Raw genomic sequence first — 22,500 nt, 5'->3', positions numbered from 1 at the left:
TCATGCCCCCCCTTGCTGTGCGTTGTGTGTTAGCTCTCATATGAGTCTCAACAAGGTATACAAAAAAAAAAACTCCAGGAATGCTTGTTTAAGTGGGATAATTCCAAAGTGAATGTATGTCAGTTGTCTTTCCAACCACTAAAATTCAGTGTCCCTGCATGAAAGAGCAGGAATTCTGAATTGCTCCAGAGTGCTAGCATGTACACCACCAGGAGCTTTAACATCCACCAGCAGCCAATACTGACAGAGGAGTCTCCAGCTTAGGTTCTTTTCGGACACACTCAAAATCGAGGGCGACGTTTGTACTTCTCAGCTATCCTTACAGCCCATGAAACTGCTGAAAGCAATAAAGTGGTTTGCTGGCCTTTTTCAATAAATAATGTACAGTCAAAGATGTGCTGTTAGTGGAAACAAGTTTAAATCTCTAAATTGCTACATGTCTGTTTTGAGAACAGGGTCAAAGGTGCATTCGGACAACTAATATAGATGCCACCGATGTAATGGTTACAGGGTTGTTATGACAACATCATTTCCCACCTCTGAGTTGAAGCGGATCTGGCAGATGTTGCAGCAGAACAATGGTCTACGGCGTGGTGGTGAAGGGCATGGCAACGTGCTCCTGAGGGGTCTGTGCAAATCGTCTCGCTGGGGGCAGAAAGAGTTGCAGTACATTACAAAAAAATGATAGCTTTTAAAAATCAGAAAATCAGAGAACATCAGGGTGTATGTGGTTTTTGGACACAAAAAAATCGTTTGTTTAGAAATACCTTCAGCCATGAGGTCCATGTTTTCCCAGCTGACAGCTTGAGCTCAGAAAGGTCTATTTTCTTGGAACTTAATTAATGTGTAATTTAGGGGAAAATGGAGTACATTGGACCATTCCCTTCAGGAAGTATTTTTGACCAATGATATTGAGAGTCAACACAATGTTTCCCAAATCTCCCAATACATTCCAGTTTCCTTTAATGTAACACAATCGTTGAGGACATTAAAATTTCGGACGCTGTGTCGAGTATAACAAGAATTATATTCCATTGTCCATCGTTAATATTCACACATCACTTGCTTTATAGAGTTGTACAGTATTTTCGTGTGTGTGTGTGTGTGTGTGTGTGTGTGTGTGTGTGTGTGTGTGTGTGTGTGTGTGTGTGTGTGTGTGTGTGTGTGTGTGTGTGTGTGTGTGTGTACATATGTCAAAATCAATGTCCATACTCCGTTACAGAGCGTTGGTGCTGCCGAAGCAGTTTCTTGGCAAGGGTCGTGCTGGGTGGTTTGTCATTGTTTTTCCAGCAGTAGTTAGGGCAGGAATTTGTAATTTGTTCAAGGTGCCGGCGATGGCTCACCAGATCTTCGTGAAGAAAACCATGGCCTGGGATGTTTAATGTCCACCAGCTAATGCCGACAGACAGAACATCAGTTCAACGTCCATCCAAGGGACGGCACAAGCAGCGATGAATCACTCTGTCTGTGAAACATTAAGATAGCAGTTTATATCTTGGCAGTTCATCTCAAACCCAGGCTCGATAGCTCAGACTCAAGAGTGCTCGAGACCATCATGCCATGCATATAAACATGTATGGGTCCTCAGGTTCGAGTCTTGAGTTGAATCAGAATTCTCTGTGAAATGAGAAATGAAAACAAACACATCACATTGCTTGGTCATTTCAACATTTCGTGTTTGATAAACATGAAATCGACATGAGAATGTCAACACGTGTGTGCAACACTGCAAGACGACTCGAGAGGCTCGAAGAGGGGTGTGGTCAAAAGTCAAGTAACAGCTAAGTATCTGGTGTGACCATCATTTGCGTTGACACACGCTTGGCAACGACACCTCATTGAGGACACAAGATGGTTGAAGAAGGCTTGAGGGATGTCATTCCAGATCTGTACCAAGGCCTTCCATAGTTGGGCCAATGTCCAGTTCATTCCACACATGTTCTGTTGGAGAAAGACCAGGCAAAACAGCTGGCCAGGGAAGTGTGGGAAACCACGCGTGCAACGTGAAGGTGCTCGCTATTCTGTTGGAGTGCAATGCAACATTCATGAACCTGCAGGAACGGGAGGACATGAGGACAGAAAAATTCATCTGGGTACCGAATACTTGTCAAATTGCCATTAATGACCTCCAGCTGGGTTATGTGATGTGTGGTGACACCTCACCATCCCATCACACATCTACCGCTGAACGACGGAAGTTGCGCAACACATGCGTCAGCATAACGTTCCTCTTCCCATCAATAAATGGAATAACAGCCATCTCTACTGTCAAGATGGAACCTCAACTCATCTGTAAAGAGGATAGCAGCCCAATCTTGTCTCCTGAACCTCAGACGTTGTCTACACCAAGCTCAGCGGGCATGTTATCAGAGCAACAAAATCAGTCGTACTGCTGGTCATCGTGGTCGGATGTTAGATGTTTTCCTTGGGTAACCAATTCCTGACAATTCTGGCACTGATTGGTCACAAGCCAGAGATGCTGCGACCTGTCAAACTTGCTGTCTGAAACCGATTCCGAAGGTGCACCAACTGGATATTGTTATCCTGCTGACGTAATGTCACGTATGGTCACCCAGAAAGTGGACGGTCTCTGATGTTGCCAGTTTATTGATAACGTATCCAGAGTGACCATTGCATGGTGTTTCGATGAACACCAAAACGCCGAGCTACAACACTTTGTGGCATTCCTGTCTCAAGCAGGCCAATAGCATGGAGATGTTCATTTTGGGAAAAGCATGGCATCATGTTTACGATGTTTAGATGTCAATCAAAACGTTTTTCACAGCTTGGATGGTTCACCGAATCGTGCTGCGCTACAATTTGTTCAGCACCGCAGTCACATGACTTAGTACACGTGCATGACAATTTGTGCATGCAATGCACAGTATGTCCATGCACGTCCCAGATATTCACGGGTAAACTGCGGAACATGTTGGCTGACCAGCATATTGCTCGGGTACATGTCAGTATCACTCTGTGTCCTTTTTTAATGGTGCCCATGAACTTTTTTTCCATTAGTATATTTGTAAATATTTACACACACACTTTATACAAAAATATCAAAATGCAATCACCTCCCTCACCCGTAAATGGAGGGAAGAACCAATCGGCTGTCACCTCACCAATTACCCCTGACGGGTTGGATTTTCAAAATTAACCCCCATCCTCTTCCAGCAAAAGAAAGCTGCATAAGCAGAAAAGCTACACAAGGTAAGCCCATTGCTGTTTCAAACCCTACGCGGGTTCCTCTCCAGCTCCAGACATTCACAAGTAGTACATACATGAGAATTCCAATGCTGTACACCCCTTTACTCAGGAGGAATTTTCTCCTTCCCATGGATGCCAACCGATGGGAATTGTCCATGCTTTTAACTTTTTAAATGCTGAATGTCAAGCAAGGAAGCAGCATATATCCTTCTTTAAGTCTTTGGTATTGGGATTTGTGGACATGGAGAAGGCCCATGACATTGTCCCCGAGAGAGATGGTGATGGCGACACTGAGATGCATGGGAGTGCAGGGAGCAGAAGTTAGGAAGGGATGCACAAGGGAATGAAGGGAAGAGTCTTGGTCAGTCTTGGGATGTCTGAGAGGTTCAGCGTGAACATTGGTTTGAGGCAGGGAAGTGCTCTCAGCCCACTCATGTTTATCATGTTGATGGAGCTGGTAAACAGAAAGGTGAACTCGAGGGGTAGTATCGGGCAGATGCTGTGTGTGGACGATCTTGCTGTTATGGTGGAGAGTAGGCGGGAGATGCAGGAAGTACTGGGGGAGTGGAAGGAGGCATTTGGAAAGTATGGGCTGAAGATGAGTATGGAGAAGACTGAGGTGATATGGGTCAAGCAGCAGAGAAAATAAATCAATATCAGGTTAGAGTGGAAGGAGATCAGGCAGGGAAATAGTTTTGAGTATCTGGGAGGAACAGTGACGGGATGGTAAGTCCGAGACAGATGTTCGGAGAAGGATTCAGGTGGGGGTGAATGCGTGGAGGATGGTGGAGGGAGTAATGGCAAACAGAGAGATAAAGAAAATTGAAAGCGAAGGTTCTGATGTCATGTGTAATGCCGGCCTACCTCTATGGTCTGGAGACGGTGGCACTGACGGAGAGAAAACAACAGAGGCTGTATTTTTTTTTTCAAGAACAACTGGGTCAGGAGGGTTGTGGGAGTGAAGAGGGTGGATAAAAGGAGGATGGATGAACTGAGGGAGGATATTGGTATGCTGATGAGTTTGACAGGGAGATTGTTGAAATGCCGGATGAGATAGGCTGGGCACTTGGCGCGGATTGGGGAAGAGAGAATGACAAAGAGAGCGGGTAGGTTGAGGGAGCAACATCGGAGGAAAAGAGGAAGACCATGGATGAGATGGAAGGATTGTGTGAGGAGGGATATCGATAAGGTTGGGGTGGTTGAAGAGTGGAGAGAGTTGGCTGAGGACAGAAGGGGGTGAAGGAGTATTATTGTCAAGGCAGGGCAGAAGTGTGTTCACATCGGACCTCACCCCTTATTAAGGTAAGACGAGGAGGAGAAGAGGAGAAGAGGAGATATAACTTGGCCAGGGTTTGAACCACCAACCTCAGAGCAGATGCTCTAACCATTACACCACCTTATACATTCTCAAATACATGGGCCAATTTTCCCAAAATTTGCTGAACCACATTATTTTCACACGTGGAAAGTCAACATCACAATAAAGACATTCAATTCTTCATCAAGTTGATGTAAAAACGAGAAATAACAGTCCTTTGGGAGATCAAGTGTTGTATTTCAGGTGCCTCCCACAGTGGGGAGAGGGGGAGAGCTTTGGATGCTCTGTTTGGAATCGAATCTATTTGATTTAAATATATATTTTGGAAAATTGATACACAAAAGATCCTCAGTCTCCATCAAATCTAACGAGTGGTCGCACGATCCTGTTTGACCGTAAACAAGAAAAAGGCCTTTTTGCCCATCATTGCAGTGTTGCACTCCTGAGTTAATTTTTTTAGTGCAAGTGTGAATCGTCTATTTCTGGGTTGAGAAGTTTTGGGGTTTTTTTGGAATGTTTATTCCTCTCATTCATTGTTCCTTCAAAGCCTGGTGTTGGCTTAGTGGTGAGGGTGGTGGCTTGGGATCCCAGGGTCCTGAGTTCAAACCCCGTTGGCTGCTGAATTAACACCAGGGGGTTGACTCAGCCTGTCATCCTTCCGAGGTCGGCGAAATGAGTACCAGTGTACTGGTCCCGGTGTATGCCCCGGTTAGAATAGGTGTACCATATCCCTGTGTGTCGTAAAAGGCGACCAGGGTTGGCGTCAGGAAGGGCATCCGGCCATAAAACATTGCCTCAAGAAAAAGCCAACCCCTGCACAGCAGGGAAAAATGGCTGTAAAAACGGTCATTTTTTATTTTTATATTCATTGTTCCTTCAAGTGTCCCTCGACCATGCTTTTGGTGCGTTTCCCTCCATTACAGTGTGATCATGTATTTTTGGTTTTCCTGACTTTAGACTTAATGTTTGCGAATGACAATGTTGATGTTTTACAAAAGTCGAAATAACCCGGTCTTAATTGGGTGGCCCAACTTGTTGCATCATAAACTAGAGCGGCACTCGGTAGAGCGCATACCTCTGCCAGACTGAAGGGTTTACATTTTGTCTCCCACTTGATAGGCTCGATCTGCATCCCGACCTTAACCAGAATCAAATCAGCTTGTCCTTTTCACACACCCAACGTGTACACCAAGTTTCATCCACAACGTTTTGAAATATCGTGCTATGTATCATTTTGGCCCCATCTCTCAATGGTGACACTTAAAAAATTCTGGTATCCAGATTTGGATCCGGATCGTCACCAAAATGGAATAAATTCGGCCTTGTCACACACTGAATGCGTCCACTTGTCTAAAACGTTTTGAGTTATCCTATTCACAGACAGACAAGCAAACAGGGGTGAAAACATAATCTTAGTCCACCTTCGGTGATGGAGGTAATGAGAAGGAAAAAAAGGACTTTATATGTTATTGATATCTTTATTTAAGTCGTCCCTTATAGAAATGTCTTGTCGAAAAAGCCTCACGCATTTCTAATGCGAGAATCATGGTATTTATTTTATGGCGTGTATCATGGGAGGACCATTGTATCGTATTAGGTTCCTCATGAACTGGCATATTATCTGCTTTATAGGTATTATTTGTTCTCAAGCTTCACTTCCAAATTATTAAGCGCAGTATCTCTTCCTTTGGAGGTTATTTTGTCTTGGCTCATGGATATAATTTTATTGAATTTAATCTTGAACATGAGCTCTTGTTTGGTGTTGTCATTGTGTTAAATGAAAGCTGATGATTTGCAAAGATTGGTGCATTTAAAACAACACGTACTCATGGAATGCACAAAATTTAATTTTAGAAACAGCAGCGGGGGTGCAAGATTGATGGAATGAGAATTATACATTTCCCTCATAAATCCACGCTAATTACAGCAATATGAATCCGTGTTTCTCAACATCTTTTGCGTACTAATTATAACCCCCTCCATCCACCCCCACCTGTCTTCCTCCTGTTGAATAACAGGATTTCTTCTTTCAAAACAGATTCCGCACAGCAGCACCGAACGCACATCGGGCAACACACGCCTGCTCAGGGACAGATGTTAATGTGGATACGGAGAGGAGGATGAGCCACCAGGGAAAAGGCGAGTGATTGTTGGTGCTGTAAGCTTCAATAAGCAACCAGATCTGATCATTAGTATGGTACAAAATTGTGGGTGAACCACGTTGAATATCAACATTGCATTATGTATAAATTACATTGCATGCAAAACATAACTTGCATGAAATTTGTCAAAGAACCTAAAAAGGTCATCAATGTGGTTTTTCCAATCTGAACACTGACCCTGGGTATATATTTTTGTTAATTTTAGCTCTTCGATCTTACACGAGCCTTGACATTGCGAACAAAATTTTTTTTTGCCGATTGTATTATATTTAAAGTCTGTGGTTAATACATGATGGACGGAGAAGCTTATCCATCACCCAGAGATACTGGAGGAAAAATGAGTCTGCGGAGTCAAATATGAAATTGTATGAATGTTCTAAATGACCACAGTTTGTTCACAATGTAAAGTAGCAATCTTCACTGAACAGTAAGTTTGTCAATTTAAAATTATTGAATTTTGATGCATGCAACTAATATACGAGAATTTATTTTGAAGTCATCTTTCCACTCTCTTTGGAAGTTCGTGTCTTTCAAAGCAGAAATCATTTTCTTGTTTTGTATGAATATTTTCAGTGGTGATACAAGCAGAAAGTGGCAACACCACAAAGACACGATTACTTCATCACCCTCTGAATACTTCAGAACATTAAAATGAAAAATCACTCATCGAGTGAAACTTGGTGAAACGGAATGGCACACGGTGGAGCGCAAACCTTCGCCAGGCTGAACAGTTTAAATTTTGTGTGCCACTGACAGATCGTATCTGAATCTGGACCTTAACCAAAATCGAATCAGCTTGTTATTGTCACCTAACCAACTCTTCCACCTCATTTTGTCACAAGTCGTCCACAACTTTTAGAGATATCATGCTGTACATCGTTTATCACCCCATCTCTCAATGGTGAAGATTCACCTAAAAATTAAATAATTATCGGATCTTCACCAAAATTGAATTGATTCGCCCTTGTCACAACCCAACCTGTCCACCAAGTTTCATCCGAATCCATGCGTAATCTTTTGAGATATTGTGCTTTGTATCATTTTTGGTCATATCTCTCGATGGTGAAGAATCACTTAAAAATTCTCAGATCCAGATCCGGATTCGGATCTTCACCAAAATTAAGCGTTGCTGTCCTTGGATGGTCAACTATATACAAAAATAAAGTCAGAACGATTGCTCGGAAACTGTGGCCAAAAATCGTGTGACAAACAGACAAACAAGCCGGTAGGCGGCCATGGGTCGCCGAGTATCCGATGACCTTTGACCCCTGATCTGAGTTCATCTAGTACTAAGTACTTACGAAAATGCAATCGAATCGGTTAACCCATGTATGAGCAAGGGGGCTTTGAATGGTCATTTTGCCCGAACAATGCACTTATTGACCTTTGACCCCTGACTTAGCCAAGATAGGTCAATATGTCTTGAAGCAAAGTTGTAGTACCCATTGAGTACTCTGTACCTATGAACTTTCATTCATATCGGTTAACCCGTGTAGGAGCAAGGGGGATTTGAATGGTCATTTTGCCTGAAAAATGCACTCATTGACCTTTGACCCCTGACCTAGCCGAAATAGCTCAATATGTCCTGAAGCAAAGTTGTAGTACTCATTGAGTACTATGTACCTATGAACTTTCATTCGTATCGGTTAATCTGTGTAGGAGCAAGGGTGCCTTGAATGGTAATTTCACCCGAAAAATGCACTTATTGACCTTTGACCCCTGACCTACTCGAGATAGGTCATTATGCAATGAGCAAAGTTGTAGTACTCATTACGGTCTATAAGCATGTAAAGATTCATTTGATTCGGTTCAACCATCTCGGAGCTAGTGTACTTTGAATTTTCAGCAGGAATGCTCAATGGCCCTCGGACACCCAAGTTGAGAGGGTTACCATTTGGAAACTCTAAGATATAGAAAAAAATCGGTCATACAGCGGATAGAGAATCACCTTAAGATTATGCATTCCAAATCTCGAGTTCCATCTCCTGATAACTACTCGGTATCAATTTGAAAGAAAAGTACTGAAAATGCGGTTTGATATTGGAAATCCCCAAAGTTCGAGGGGGTGCTGTGGGTGAACAAAGATATAAATTGAAAATCCGGCTTGATCGTTTGTGCACAATGCATTCTAGATGATTAGTGTGAATTTTCCTGACCATAACCCGACGACTAGTAGCATTTGGCGCGAAGGCACCTCCAGCTCTGACATATTATCGATTTTTGCCCTTTGACCCCTGACCTAAGCAATATCGGTCAATATGTCCTGAGGCAAAGTTGTTGTACTCATTGCGTGCTATGAACCTGCAAAATTGCATGCTATGAACCTCATTCGGATCGATGCACTCACCTGGTTGCTTGGGGGCCGCCAATTTTTGGGCATACCCCATTTGTAGGGGGCGCTGCGGGTAAACTAATCAATATATCACAAAAACCGGAATAATTTGGTAGAGCATCACCTGTAGATGACGCATGCCAAATTTCATAAGCCTACGTGGGATAATGGCTTTCGGAATTGATTTCGCGTGAACGGTACCGATTTTGAAGGTTTTTCGGCTGTTGCTCGGGAACCAAAGCGTCCCTAGCAACCATCACAATTTCCAAAGCACTAGGTCATAAGATGTACCTACCACCCGAGTTTGGTCAAAATCGACCCACGTTTACTACCAATTATGCTGATGACAAATGAACAAACATCCAAACAAACAGAAAGAATTACTGACAATAAGGGTCACCTATTTTGGCGACCCAACAGACAGACAAACCCTACAGACCAATATAATTGGCGAAAAAAAAAACATTTTGGCCAAGTATTAATATGGGGCAAGATATCTTTTTCCTCTTTTGTCATTTTGTTCAGGAAACTGAACATTTTTCATTTGAACATAGCCTCTAACCTTTCCAGTGAGTTCTCTGGTGTGGACGTTCAGGATACTGAAGATACTGTACAGGTTGTTCCAAAAGACCAGGACAACTTTGGTTGTTAATGTATTTAGAACCACTAATGATACAATGATACCCTTTGGTTTATATGATACAGAATCTCATAAAGTTTTAAGAAAACTTTATGAGTTTGTGTCATATAAAAAACTGTATCATTATAACATTTGTCGTACTAAGTATATATTAACAATCAAAGCTGGCCAGATCTTTTTGGTACACCCTGTATAATCAGGGCAGGGAGGAGACTGGATGAATTTTTGGAAAAGTCACATTTGTTTGCGGGCTTCATGGAGTGATCTGCGGTTGCCTTTGGCCAGATATTCCTTCCAGAGAGAGAAGGCAAGTTGTTTCAAGGCAACTGCTTTACCACAGGTTTCATTGTACCATGGGCAGGAAGAAGGTTAGGGCAATGATGTAATAAGTCAGACTGTTAATGGCGCAATGATGGGTATGATAACTGAAGATGAGATGGGATGAATCTGTGCACAAGAAAGAGATGAGATATTAAATGACAAGTGTGTTTTTTATGCCTCCGCACGATGGGTGCTGGAGGCATTATGTTTCCGGGTTGTCCATCTGTCCGTCCGTCCGTCTGTCCGTATTTTCGTTTACGCGATAACTCAAGAAGCAAATTGTAGAATTTCATCAAACTTGGTGAAAGGTTAAAGTAAGACAGGGCAATTAAGTGATTCGATTTTGGGCCAGATGTGATAAAGGTCAAGGTCAAACTCTGAAATTTTACTGTTTATGCCCTAAATCAATAAATGTTGGACAGAATTTCATCAAACTTGGTACAAAGGTAAAGTTAGACAGGACAATTAACTGATTAGATTTTGGGCCAGATATGATAAAGGTCAAGGGTCAAATATGTCAATACTCAAGTGTTTGTGCGGGAGAACGGAGGCATACCCGTCGACTGCGCGCAGTCAAATTACTCTAGTTTAAATCCTTTTATCCTTGTCTCTGCCTTTCTGAATAACAGTTAGGAGGAGGGGTGCAGTCAGGCAAGATAAATGATACAAAAAAACAGCTCTTCCAACATTGAATATGACATGACACCGACATCATGTGCAAGGCTTTCATCCGCAGCTTTTTGGAGTACTGCTCTCCCCTCCCCTCTGGGATGGAGCTCCTGCCTCAAAACTGGTACAATGTAATGCCATGGTAACCAAGACCTTCAACATCATTGGAATCCACCATGATGAAGACGACGTTCCGGGCCTATCAGTGTCACATCACAGAAAGGTCAGTGGTGTCTCTGTCTTTAACCACCTCCGTTCCTTTCTTGAACCCTCTGTTCTTTTCATGCTTTATCTCCCCCCCCCCCCATCCATGTTTCTGCAAGGTACAGGCTGTCCATCATTAACCCCCTTCTGGTGAAACTCCCAAAATCCAGAACCACTGCTCACCTACGTTCATTTGCTCCTCTTTTTTCTCTCCTGCCTGTGGAATAAACTTTCATATTCTCTTTCATCTCTGTCCTCCCTCCAGATCTTGAGGACAATTGTTCACCATTCCCCCCACCCCCCCCACCAATCCAAAACCATGATCTTTACTACACCTATTGACCCTCCCCCCATCCCCTCTCCCACCTCCAAGCGAACCTCCTCCAAGTCGCCAGTTTTTAGTTCCTCTATTTTGCATCTGCAGCCGCCTTGTCCACCCTATGCATGCTCCCCTACCCCTCATTCCTCCCCACACCCATTGATTGTCCAAGTCTCTCTCTCTCTCTCTCTCTCTCTCTCTCTCTCTCTCTCTCTCTCTCTCTCTCTCTCTCTCTCTCTCTCTCTCTCTCTCTCTCTCTCTCTCTCTCTCTCTCTCTCTCTCTCTCTCTCTCTCTCTCTCTCTCTCTCTCTCTCTCTCTCTCTCTCTCTCTCTCTCTCTCTCTCTCTCTCTCTCTCTCTCTCTCTCTCTCTCTCTCTCTCTCTCTCTCTCTCTCTCTCTCTCTCTCTCTCTCTCTCTCTCTCTCTCTCTCTCTCTCTCTCTCTGTCTTGGTGTCCCCTCCCCCCCCTTTCTACTGTTCCTTTTGTCCTGTTGCATCCTGATCTGTTCAGTGTTCTTATCTTACACGAGCCTTGACTTTGTATACAAAAAAAATAATTCAACAACCAATTAAACTCCAAACTGGGATGGCTTCTGCAGGGTTACTCACACAGGTAAAGACGAACATTTAAGATTAGATGGTCACATATCAATGATTAGATGGTCACAACCTCCTATCAGTTTCACCATTATTTGGGCTGATCAGGACACCATAATTTGGGCTGATTGTTATGCTATAAAGCGGTTATTATATAAATAAATTTGGGCTCACAGCTTATTGTTATAAATATGTTATACTAATAAATGTCAATGTGTGTGTGTGTGTGTGTGTGTGTGTGTGTGTGTGTCAGTGTGTCTCCTCCATAACTCCAAAACCATAAAACCAAGCAGCCTGAAACTTTGCATGCATACTAAGAAAACCCTAAGGAAGTGCAAGAGTGAAAATTGGGTGTTTGGGTTAATTAAAACACCCCTTTTGAAGATAATTAACGGCCTTAATTAATCTATTTCCTTCATTAGGCAATTCTCGGCCACCTCGCTTTCTGGGGTCTTAAGGCGTTTCCTGGGTAACCTCGCTGGGGTCTAAAGCCGCTATGCTTTTGGGCCTGCTCAACCATGCCTTGACTTGGAACAGGCTGCAACGATGTATTAACGAGAAAGTTTTTTTCTTCACTTTCCTCACTCACATTATCGAATGCCTGTTCATCATAACTATGAATCGTTGTGTACATCACTTTTGTAAGTGATATAGTTTCAAAATTAGGAGCTTGGAGTGATTTCATGCATTATATGATACGATTTTCCACGATCTACTATCACAGACAAATTAGAGTATATCGTCCAAATGTTATTTCAGTTTTTAGGATTGGATATCGTCCGGATTAAATAAGTATCAAAATCTGTTGTGAAATCTGATAATTTAAAGAAATAACGAGTCTTATAACTCAGCAGATATGCCAATATACTTTAAGCAAGCAATGTTATGTTCCCTCATTCTCCGTAGATACACAAGAAAATGTGAAATTTCCATTGCATTCATTTACATTTTTCTACTGTTTGGAGAATTATATTGAGTGAACAAAAAATTGAGGAACGTAACAAAATTGAGCGATATGATTAAATGCATTCACTGCGAGACCTGACACGCCCTGTCCCCCAGAGGGACTGCCTATCCACAGCGTGCGCCAGATCTGTGTATATTTTCGGAGGTTTAGCGAGGTGCTCTGCAGGGAATCAAAGAAAATCTGGTGAAAAACAGACGTTTCAAAAATAAGTTATAACGTTTGCGCAGACCCCGAACCGATGGAGTACGGGACATGTGCACAGATGAGCAAGCAAAATGGCGGATTATCTGCAATATTTATTTCATGGGCAATTGAACTTTGCAATGTCTTTGTGGTGGTTCTGCATTAAGCTGCAACTCTTTTGTGGATAAAGTCATTATTTGAACAAATTTTTCCACCTTGGATCCAGATAATATTTCTGTCCCATGTTATTTTTTACATCTGGGTTTCTTTTGATATATCGGGTGATCTCAAGTCTGAATGTGGTAGAGCATGGAACCCGCGTGCACTCTCAAAGGGATTTTAACACTTCTGCACAAATATTTTGCTGAGTCGGTAATGTTCCTCTTCATCAAAAACAAGCTCAAATGAGCTAAGATCCTCGTCCTCTTAATGATGACGTCATAAAAACGAATATGACGTCATTGTGAGGTATCAGGTTTGCGATAAATTATCTGTGCTAATGCCCGGTTTGATTCCCGCAAACAAACTTCAAACAGCTTGCCTAGTTTCGGAGATAATGGTATAGGCGATTTCCATTAGCGGCGATATTATGACGTCAACTTTTTTTCTCGGAATAATTTCCAAAATCGGAGATGGTTACTGCCTGCGCGTGGCCTTTCTGTATATACATGGCAAGTTTCACGAAGATCCGATGAAAACTCTGGGTTGTGAAACAAAAAATGTCAACAAATAGGAATGACGTCATAAAAATTGATAAGACGTCATAGTGATGTATCATATGTGCGGTAATTCATCTCTGCTAATGCCCTGTTCGATTCCCACAAACATAGTTCAAAAAGCTTGCCTAGTTTCGGAGATAATTTTTTAGGCGATTGCCATTAGCGGAGATATTTTGAAGTCATAACTTTTTTTCTAGGAGGAATTTTCAAAATCGGAGATGGTTACTGTCTGCGCAGGGTATTTTTACGTATAAATGCCAAGTTTCAGGAATTTTCGATGAAAACTGTAGGCTGTGAAACAAAAAAGTCCACAAGAAGAAGTTCAAGAACAACAACGTGAGTAAGACTTGGAGATCCTCCACGAGGATCTAAAAAAAAAATGCATACCTCGATTTTGCCGCATATGTAAAGTGATATGGAACTTACACTGGCAAGATTGGGAAGAAGGCCCAATGAGTTGAGAGAAAAGGGAAGAATATGAGTTAGGCCAAGGCCTGTTGTCATGGTGGGCCTGGCAGGTGGGACAACAGCTGCTTGATGGGTACTTGCTAGGAGACAAAAGGCAGAGGAGAATACAAAACAAGAATTGCGTTAGGAATTTCCACAATACAGTATTAGCACTCAATTGGATGACAATATAAGTCTATCTGAAGACATTGAATAGCTGTTAAGACAGTCATCCTCCTTTATGTGAAATCAAAATAGCCATTAAATAACAAGAGGAAGAGCCACAGTGCTAACCGCTCTATATATGAACAACACGACCCTCTATCTATGACTGAGCAGAAGTGTTTGTAAATTTCTCAGAAAAAATTGGAGCAATGGAAAAATATTTCACTTTCCTGGACTTCAAAATAGCAGAGATAATGAAATACGCAATATCAATTGTATAGATTTAATGCTCTCAAACACATGTGCTTATGGCAACCCATAATATTAGCTCCACTATCTCTTTCTGCCATGAAATGCTGATAGCATATACAGTTATACACTTTAGTTCATTAAACTGTATTTGAAATTCAGTGATGGAGATGAAGCAAGGAACATTTGGATCACTCACACGCATCAAGACATTTTTTCCTCAACGAAGGAAAGGACAGTTATGAAGGATAGGACTGCACTGAAATGAAAGAGCTTGTAGGCAATATAAAGCTGATAGAACTGAGAGATGCAAGTTGATAAGTACGATTGTCCAATGGAAAAGAAGGTGCTGCTGAAGAAGTGTTTTGTCAAACAGTGCACCGAGTGGTTTTCCATTGTCCTCTCAGGAGAAGTTTAGGGAAATAATTTGAATAGCATGGTAGCCTACCTTTATCAAAAGGTTGCACTTAATATTAACTATCCAAGGCATTGAGATTTGCAGACAGAACAGCAGGCTTAAAAGCCCATTCAGGATGATAGTAAACTGAACCAGAATGTCACTCGGTGGAGCACATACCTCCCTCTGCCAGCCTGAACAGTTTATGTTTTGTATTCACTGATAGGCTGGATCTGCATCCGAACATTAACCAAAATCTAATCGGCTTGGTGTTGGCTTAAGATCCTGGGGTCTTGAGTTCAAGCCCCTGTCTTGGCATTGAATTAACACCAGGTAGGGTTGACTGCCTTTCATCCTTCTGAGGTTAAAAAGGGGAATTTTTGATGCTGGTAAAGGGGAATTGCATCAGTGGCACAATCACACCCCCAGAAAATAATGCAGCCAATGAGCCATAGGCTGCATATGAATAAATAAATAAATAAATAAATGTATAAATAATGTGGCATGATAATTTCAAATCTTCATCAGTTGAAGAACGATTAAGGATATCCTAAGACAATTGCCCTGCCCAAAATGTTCATGAGAATGGATGAGGGTGGATTACCAAAAAGGATCAGATAAATGAACATCAAGTTCCTCCATGAAAGGGAAAACCTTGTGAGTCAGTGGCAATCCATGTATTTAAAAACTTTCTCAGATATAAGTGGAAGTCAGGTGAAAGTATTTCAGGCTATGAATCACATAAAACTATTTGAAAAGTTTTAGGTCCAGGTACATCTCTTAATGAGCAGAACTTGATGTAAATTTTTTTCTTCTTTGTAACAGGAATTCCTTAAAGAATGACACTTTTTAAACAATGAAAGGATTTCCAATTGTCTGATTGTGTGGTCTTCTTCTTTCGTATGCAGCACATGACTGTGTAGCATCATTGGCTGAGGAAGTGACTTTGCCACTAATGCAATAATCCCTGTAGGTTAGAGCAGGCAGATGTAAAATAATGTTTTTTCCAGGGTGCCAGCAATAGCTCGAATGCATTTCACAAAGGAGACTACATGGGATCTTTAACATCCCGAAGCTAATGCCAACAAACGGGACCAGAAGTTTAACATCCAGCTGAGAGACTGCATACACATTGATGCCTTTCCTGGCCTGCAAGATTGACCGTTTATAACTGGGCCGAGATTCTAACCCAGGTTAGATAGCTCAGAGGTGAGTGTGTGTACCTTTAGCCCATCCTGCCAGCAATTGTATGGTCATTTGTAAAGACCATCATTGTCTTGTCCTTATGTGACAAAGCCTCTCAAGTTGTCTTGCCTTGACATCTTTAAAATCAAAAATATGCAGATATTCATGAACAAGAAAACAAAATACCCAACCATCTCTTGATGCTGCCAAATCTTTTTACCCAGTGAGCACGGGAAGCGAAAAGCAGACATTCACTAATAGAATATGCTACTTGTGAATGTCTACAGCTGTAGAGGAACCTGGGTAGGGTTTGAAATAGCAAAGGGCTTATGTGATATGTAGCTTTTCTTTGTTGCTTTATGCATCTTTATTTGGCTAGAAGAGCATGGGGGTGAATTTGTTTGAAAATCCTAACCACCTGGGGTAATTGATTAGGCAAGAGGTGATTGTTTATTCCCCCAATTACGGGTGAGAGATGTGATTGGGTCATGTTATTTATATGTTAACTGCTATTGGCATTGCACTTGGGACATGCTTGGGAGGCTCGGTGGTGTGCTTTGCTGTATACGCTGTCGCGCTGATGACTCACCAACAAGTGATGAAACCAGTTCAGTATCTGGGGGGGGGGGGGACGTGCAGCATTGAGATTCTCATGAATGGGCTACTTGTGAATGTCTGCAGCTGAAGAGGAACCCAAGTAGGGTTTGAAACAGCAAAGGGCCCACCTTATGTAGCTTTTCTTGATTGCTTTATGCAGCTTTATTTGGCTGGAAGAGCGGGGGATATATACAGTATATATGTATATGCAGTACCAGTCAAAAGTTTGGAAACACCGACTCATTCAAGGGTTTTTCTTTATTTTTATGATTTTATGCATTGTGAAATAATGGTGAAGACATCAAAACTATGAAATAACACATGTGGAGTTATGTCGTAACCAAAAAAGTGTGAAATCAAAGTATATTTTGAATTTTATATTCTTCAAAGTAGCCACCCTTTGCTTTGATGACAGCTTTGCACACTCTTGGCATTCTCTCAACCAGCTTCATGAGGTAGTCACCTGGAATGCTTTCCAACAGTTTTGAAGGAGTTCCCACATATGCTGAGCACTTGTTGGTTACCTTTCCTTCACTTTATGGTCCAACTCATCCCAAACAATCTCAATTGTGTTTCGGTCAGGTGATTGTGGAGGCCAGGTCATCTGATGCAACACTCCATCACCCTCCTTCTTGGTGAAATAGCCTTTACATGGCCTGGAGGTGTGTTTTGGGTCATTGTCCTGTTGAAAAACAAATGATGGTCCCACTAAGCGCAAACCAGATGGGATGGCGTATCGCTGCAAAATGCTATAGTAGCCATGCTGGTTAAGTGTGCCTTGAATTCTTAATAAATCACTGACAGTGTCACCAGCAGAGCACCGCGACACCATCACACCTCCTCCTCCATGATTCACGGTGGGAACCACACATGCAGAGATCATCCGTTCACCTTCTCTGTGTTTCACAAAGACATGGCGGTTGGAACCAAAAATCTCAAATTTGGACTCATCAGACCAAAATACCAAAAGATTTCCACCGGTCTAATGTCCATTGCTCGTGTTTCTTGGCCCAAGCAAGTCTCTTCTTCTGATTGCTCTCCTTCAGTTGTGGTTTCTTTGCAGCAATTCGACCATGAAGGCCTGATTCACATAGTCTCCTCTGAACAGTTGCTGTTGAGATGTGTCTGTTACTTGAACTCTGTGAAGCATTAACTTGGGCTGCAATCTAAGGTGCAGTTAGTTGGTGATTTCTGAGGCTGGAAACTCCAATAAACTTATCCTCTGCATGAGAGGTAACTCTGGGTCTTCCTTTCCTATGGCGGTCCTCATGAGAGCCAGTTTCATCATCGCGCTTGATGATTTTTGCAACTGCACTTTAAGAAACTTTCAAAGTTCTTGAAATTTTCTGGATTGACTGATCTTCATGTCTTAAAGTAATGATGGACTGTCATTTCCCTTTTCTTCGTTGAGTTGTTCTTGCCATAATATGGACGACTACGGCACAGACAAAATAATGGTCTTTCACTAAATTGTGCTCGTGACTGCATACCAACACCCGCTTGTCACTACACAACTGATTGGCTCAAACGCATTAAGAAGGAAAGAAATTCGACAAATTAACTTTTAACAATGCACAACTGTTAATGGAAAAGCATTCCAGATGACGACCTCATGAAGCTAGTTGAGAGAATGCCAAGGGTGTGCAAAGCTGTTATCAAGGCAAAGGGTGGCTTCTTTGAAAATCTAAAATCTAAAATATACTTTGATTTGTTTAACACTTTTTTGGTTACTATATAATTCCATATGTGTTATTTCATAGTTTTAATGTCTTCACGATTATTCTACAATGTAGGAAATAGTAAAAAAAAAATAAAGGAAAACCCTTGAATGAGGAGGTGTGTCCAAACTTTTGACTGGCACTGTATATATAACACCAAAATGTGTGGAGCGTGATGAACCACTCTCACGCGATCTCAAACGGAAGCCATGCATGGGACTCACTTCCATTCTAGATCGCTCCACATATTTTGGCCTACATCTCCACGCGATGGCACTTGCCTTCTGTTTTTTTTTTTGGTTTGCATTTGTGGGAACAATTGTCCGGGTGGTGGACAGGCTTTTCTTTCTTTCCAGATGATGCGGTTTTACCATGCGAGAGATAATTTGTGGCTGATGCTCACCATTACAGCCAGACGATGTTGATAACATGTATATATGTATATACGTACATATACACATGTATATACGTATACATACATATATATATGTATATATATATATATATATATATATATATATATATATATATATATATATATATACATACATACAGTAGACGAGGCGCAAGTCGGCAGCGTGTAACTCGTCACTTCACCGAAGTCGGCAGCGTCGAAAAGTACCGAATTTATCGAATGTTAAATCCCTTTGAATAAGTCTGTAAGTCGTCATCTCGAAGTCGTCACTTCGTCGAAGTCGTCAGATGTTGTCCATTCCCGCGTAATGGAAACTCAAGTAAATTACCATGCCTAACTCGTGACACAGAACTTCGACCTCGTGAGAAGCCCGATTTCATGGAATCGTGATGCACGTTCATTGGTTTACACCGCCAGTGATAGGTTATTGTGATGAAGCCCCACCTATGCCCCGAGGATTGTGTTTCCCTTTTGGTACAATAGCCGGCTTAGAGATTGTTGCGCCCTCTCACACGTATGTGTCCAGGCCACGCGTGACTTCATCCTTCACCCCACAGTCATCATGAATGTTCGCATATGCGTAAGTCGTCACTTTTTTCTCGGTCCCGATGGTGACGACTTACGCCTAGTCTACTGTATATATATCAGGTCAGATATGGGAGCATGTGCCAGAACAGCGCGTCGCTGCGTCCACTGTCCACTTTCCGCCGGTACTCCAGGGGCCTCCGTCTGGCCATCCCCCAGGCAGATGCCAGGCCCATCCCCATCTCCTTGAGATGATGGTCAACCTGCTGCAACCATGAGGCACGTGGTCGGCCCACTGGCCTCCTCCACTCATGAGACTCCCTCGCTGAGAGAATCTGGTGAGCAGGATCAGCGTCAGGAAAACGAGCCACATGTCCATACAGCCGCAGCTGACGCTCACGGACTATGCAGGTGACAAATCTCATCCGAGTCTCTCTCAGCAACCGCTCGTTGGACACAAAATCCGACCAGCGATAGCCAAGGATTCTCCGAAGAGACCTGGTACCAAAGGAATTAAGTCTCCGTCTCAGATCCTTGGTCAAAGTCCAAGTCTCGCACCCATAGAGCAAGACTGGAAGTACCAAGGACCTGAAGACTCGGACTTTCGTCCTCCCGCACAGGTACCGGCAGCGCCACACCCCATGATCCAGTGAATCCATGACTCCCCAGGCCCGACCCAGACGTCTATTGACCTCCGGCTCACAACCTGCGGAGACATGAATATCACTGCCAAGGTAAGTGAATCTATCCACGACCTCAACATCCTCACCACAAACAGACACAGACAGGACAGCAGCATCCAAGATGTCACCGAAAGCCTGGATCTTTGTTTTGACCCAAGAAATCCGTAATCCCAACGGCTCCGACTCCTCATTCAGCACCTCGAGGGCCCCCAAGAGGATGTCTAAAGTCTCCGCAAAGATGACTGCATCATCTGCAAAATCAAGGTCCGAGATCTTGACATTGCCAAACGATGCACCGCAACTTGATCTCTCCGACATCCTCCCAAAAATCCAGTCCATACAATTGCTGAAAAGTGTGGGGGCAAGTACACATCCCTGACGAACTCCAGTAACAACTGGAAATAAGTCAGAGGCGGTACCACCACACTTCACAGCACTCTCAGTACCAGAGTAGAGTTCAGACATCAGATCGATCAGTTTCGGTGGCACCCCACGAAGACCAAGAATCCTCCAGAGGACATCCCGATTCACTGAATGGAACGCTTTACAGAGATCAACATAGGCTGCAAGCAGCCCCTGCCGAAACTCTCGTCTGCGTTCAGTGAGGACACGAAGAGCAAGGATACGGTCAATCGTTGACCTCTTTGGTGTAAAGCCTGACTGCTCTGGACGCTGGTGCTCAAGCAGATGGTGGCGAACCCTATCAAGAATTATCCGAGCAAAGACCTTGCCCGGCACTGAGAGCAGCGTCACCCCTCGGTAGTTGTTGCAGTCTTGGCGATCACCCTTCCCTTTCCAGAGAGGGACAACAAGGCCCCTCTTCCAGTCAGTTGGGATGATGCCTGTGTTCCAGGCAGAGCACAAAACTGCATGCAACGACGCGAGTGCAGCATTTCCACCAGCCTTGAGAAGTTCAGCATGGATGCCACAGATCCCTGGAGCTTTGCCCCGTTTCAACTGGTTCACCGCAGCCCGTGTTTCCACAAGCGATGGTGGACCACAGTTGATTCGAGGGTCAGCAACAGGGATTGTAACACCCTTGACGTCCAACTCGACAGCTGGGGGATCAGCCTGGTACAACCGCTCAAAGTAACCGGCCCAGCGGGCCTTCACTTCAGACTCCTCTGTCAAGAGCCTACCACTCTCTGCTCGAACTGCAGTGCTCCGAGGGATGGGCTTGGATGAACGTAATGCGCGAATTCCCCTGTAAGCGGGACGAGAATCACCTGTCCACAGGTGATGCTCTACCCCCTCACAGATTCCTCGCACATAGGCCTCCTTGTCCACCCTCAGTGCACGTACAGTTTTACGCCTCAGCTCCCTGAACAGCTCAGCTCTGCCATTCAGCCTGGCCCTGCGACTCTGGTCAATGGTACCCAGTGTCCCTTGAGAGACAAAATTCTTCTTTGCCCTGCGGTGAACTCCAAGGCATCCACCGGCAACATCAAGGACGGTGGTCTTGAAGGTGCTCCACAACTCTTCAGGACCCCCCAAAGCACCCAGACCCCCCAAGTGTCCACTCAGCCTGTTCGCAAACTCCTCAGCTACTCTCTCATCCCTGAGCTTGGCAACATCCAGCCTAGGCTGGGATGGTACCATTCTCCAGGATTTAAGGTGCAGCTTTAGAGTTGCTACAACAAGCCTGTGGTCAGTATTGAGGAACTGAGCACTCCGGTAGACCCTGCAGTTCTGGATCATCCTCCAACGACCGTCAATGAGGACATGGTCAATCTCCTTTGCCACACCGCCAGCGTTGGAATACCAAGTCCAGCGATGAGCTTGCGGGCGCTGAAACCATGAACCAGCCACCCTAAGTCCATGACTTCTTGCAAAGTCAAGGAACTTAGTGCTATTCTGGTTCATAGTTCCTGACCCATGGGGACCAACACACACCTCATAACCATCCCTATCAGTTCCAGTCGATGCATTGAAATCCCCCAAGACTAGAAGTGTATCTCGTCTGGGGCACTGATCAACCACAGACTCGAGTGTGGCGTAGAATGCATCCTTCACGGTAAGATCACTCGCCTCAGTCGGAGCATAAATAGAGACCAGGGAAATGACACCTAAGGAGTGACGAATCCTTAATCTCATAATACGCTCGTTGACCGGTGTTACCTCAATTATCATTGGGGTCAGCTTATTGGACACAGCTACAGCAACTCCTTGGGTATGGTAACCATCAGAGCGACCAGACCAATAGTAGGTGTAACCACCCACCATTATCTCGCCGCAATCCGGTCTCCGAACCTCAGAGAGAGCTGCAATCCCGATGTCCAAACGCTTGAGCTCAGATGATAACAGAGACAGGTGATCATCCTCTCTTAGGGATAGGACATTCCAGGCACCCACCCGAAGGGACCGCCTCAGGTTAACCTAAGGAGACCGCCGTCTGGTGGACGACACCTCAGCACCACTCCGACACACTCTCCCGCAATCTGACCCAGGGATGTTACCCCGTGGTTTCCCTCCTATCAAAGATT

The 22,500-nt window shown here is 43.6% G+C and overlaps 1 protein-coding gene across 3 annotated transcripts in view; it reads right to left on the bottom strand.

Annotated features, from left to right (window-relative positions):
• Positions 1 to 22,500, bottom strand: part of LOC147029449 (zinc finger protein 385D-like) — a 241,813-nt gene that overhangs the window by 62,540 nt on the left and 156,773 nt on the right. For all 3 annotated transcript variants that reach the window (XM_085872501.1, XM_085872503.1, XM_085872502.1), the window contains 2 exons: positions 14,063 to 14,184; positions 538 to 645 (listed from right to left, as the gene is read on the bottom strand). In XM_085872501.1, coding sequence (XP_085728627.1) covers positions 538 to 645; positions 14,063 to 14,184 — 230 coding nt within the window. The remainder of the gene's footprint in view (positions 1 to 537; positions 646 to 14,062; positions 14,185 to 22,500) is intronic.

This window comes from Eptatretus burgeri, chromosome 3 (assembly GCF_056783735.1).
Source record: "Eptatretus burgeri isolate ZD-2024b chromosome 3, Ebu_testis_v1, whole genome shotgun sequence".
Lineage (NCBI taxonomy): Eukaryota > Metazoa > Chordata > Myxini > Myxiniformes > Myxinidae > Eptatretus > Eptatretus burgeri.
The sequence above is the reverse complement of the archived record's forward strand: the minus strand, read 5'-3'. Positions and strand labels throughout refer to the sequence as shown.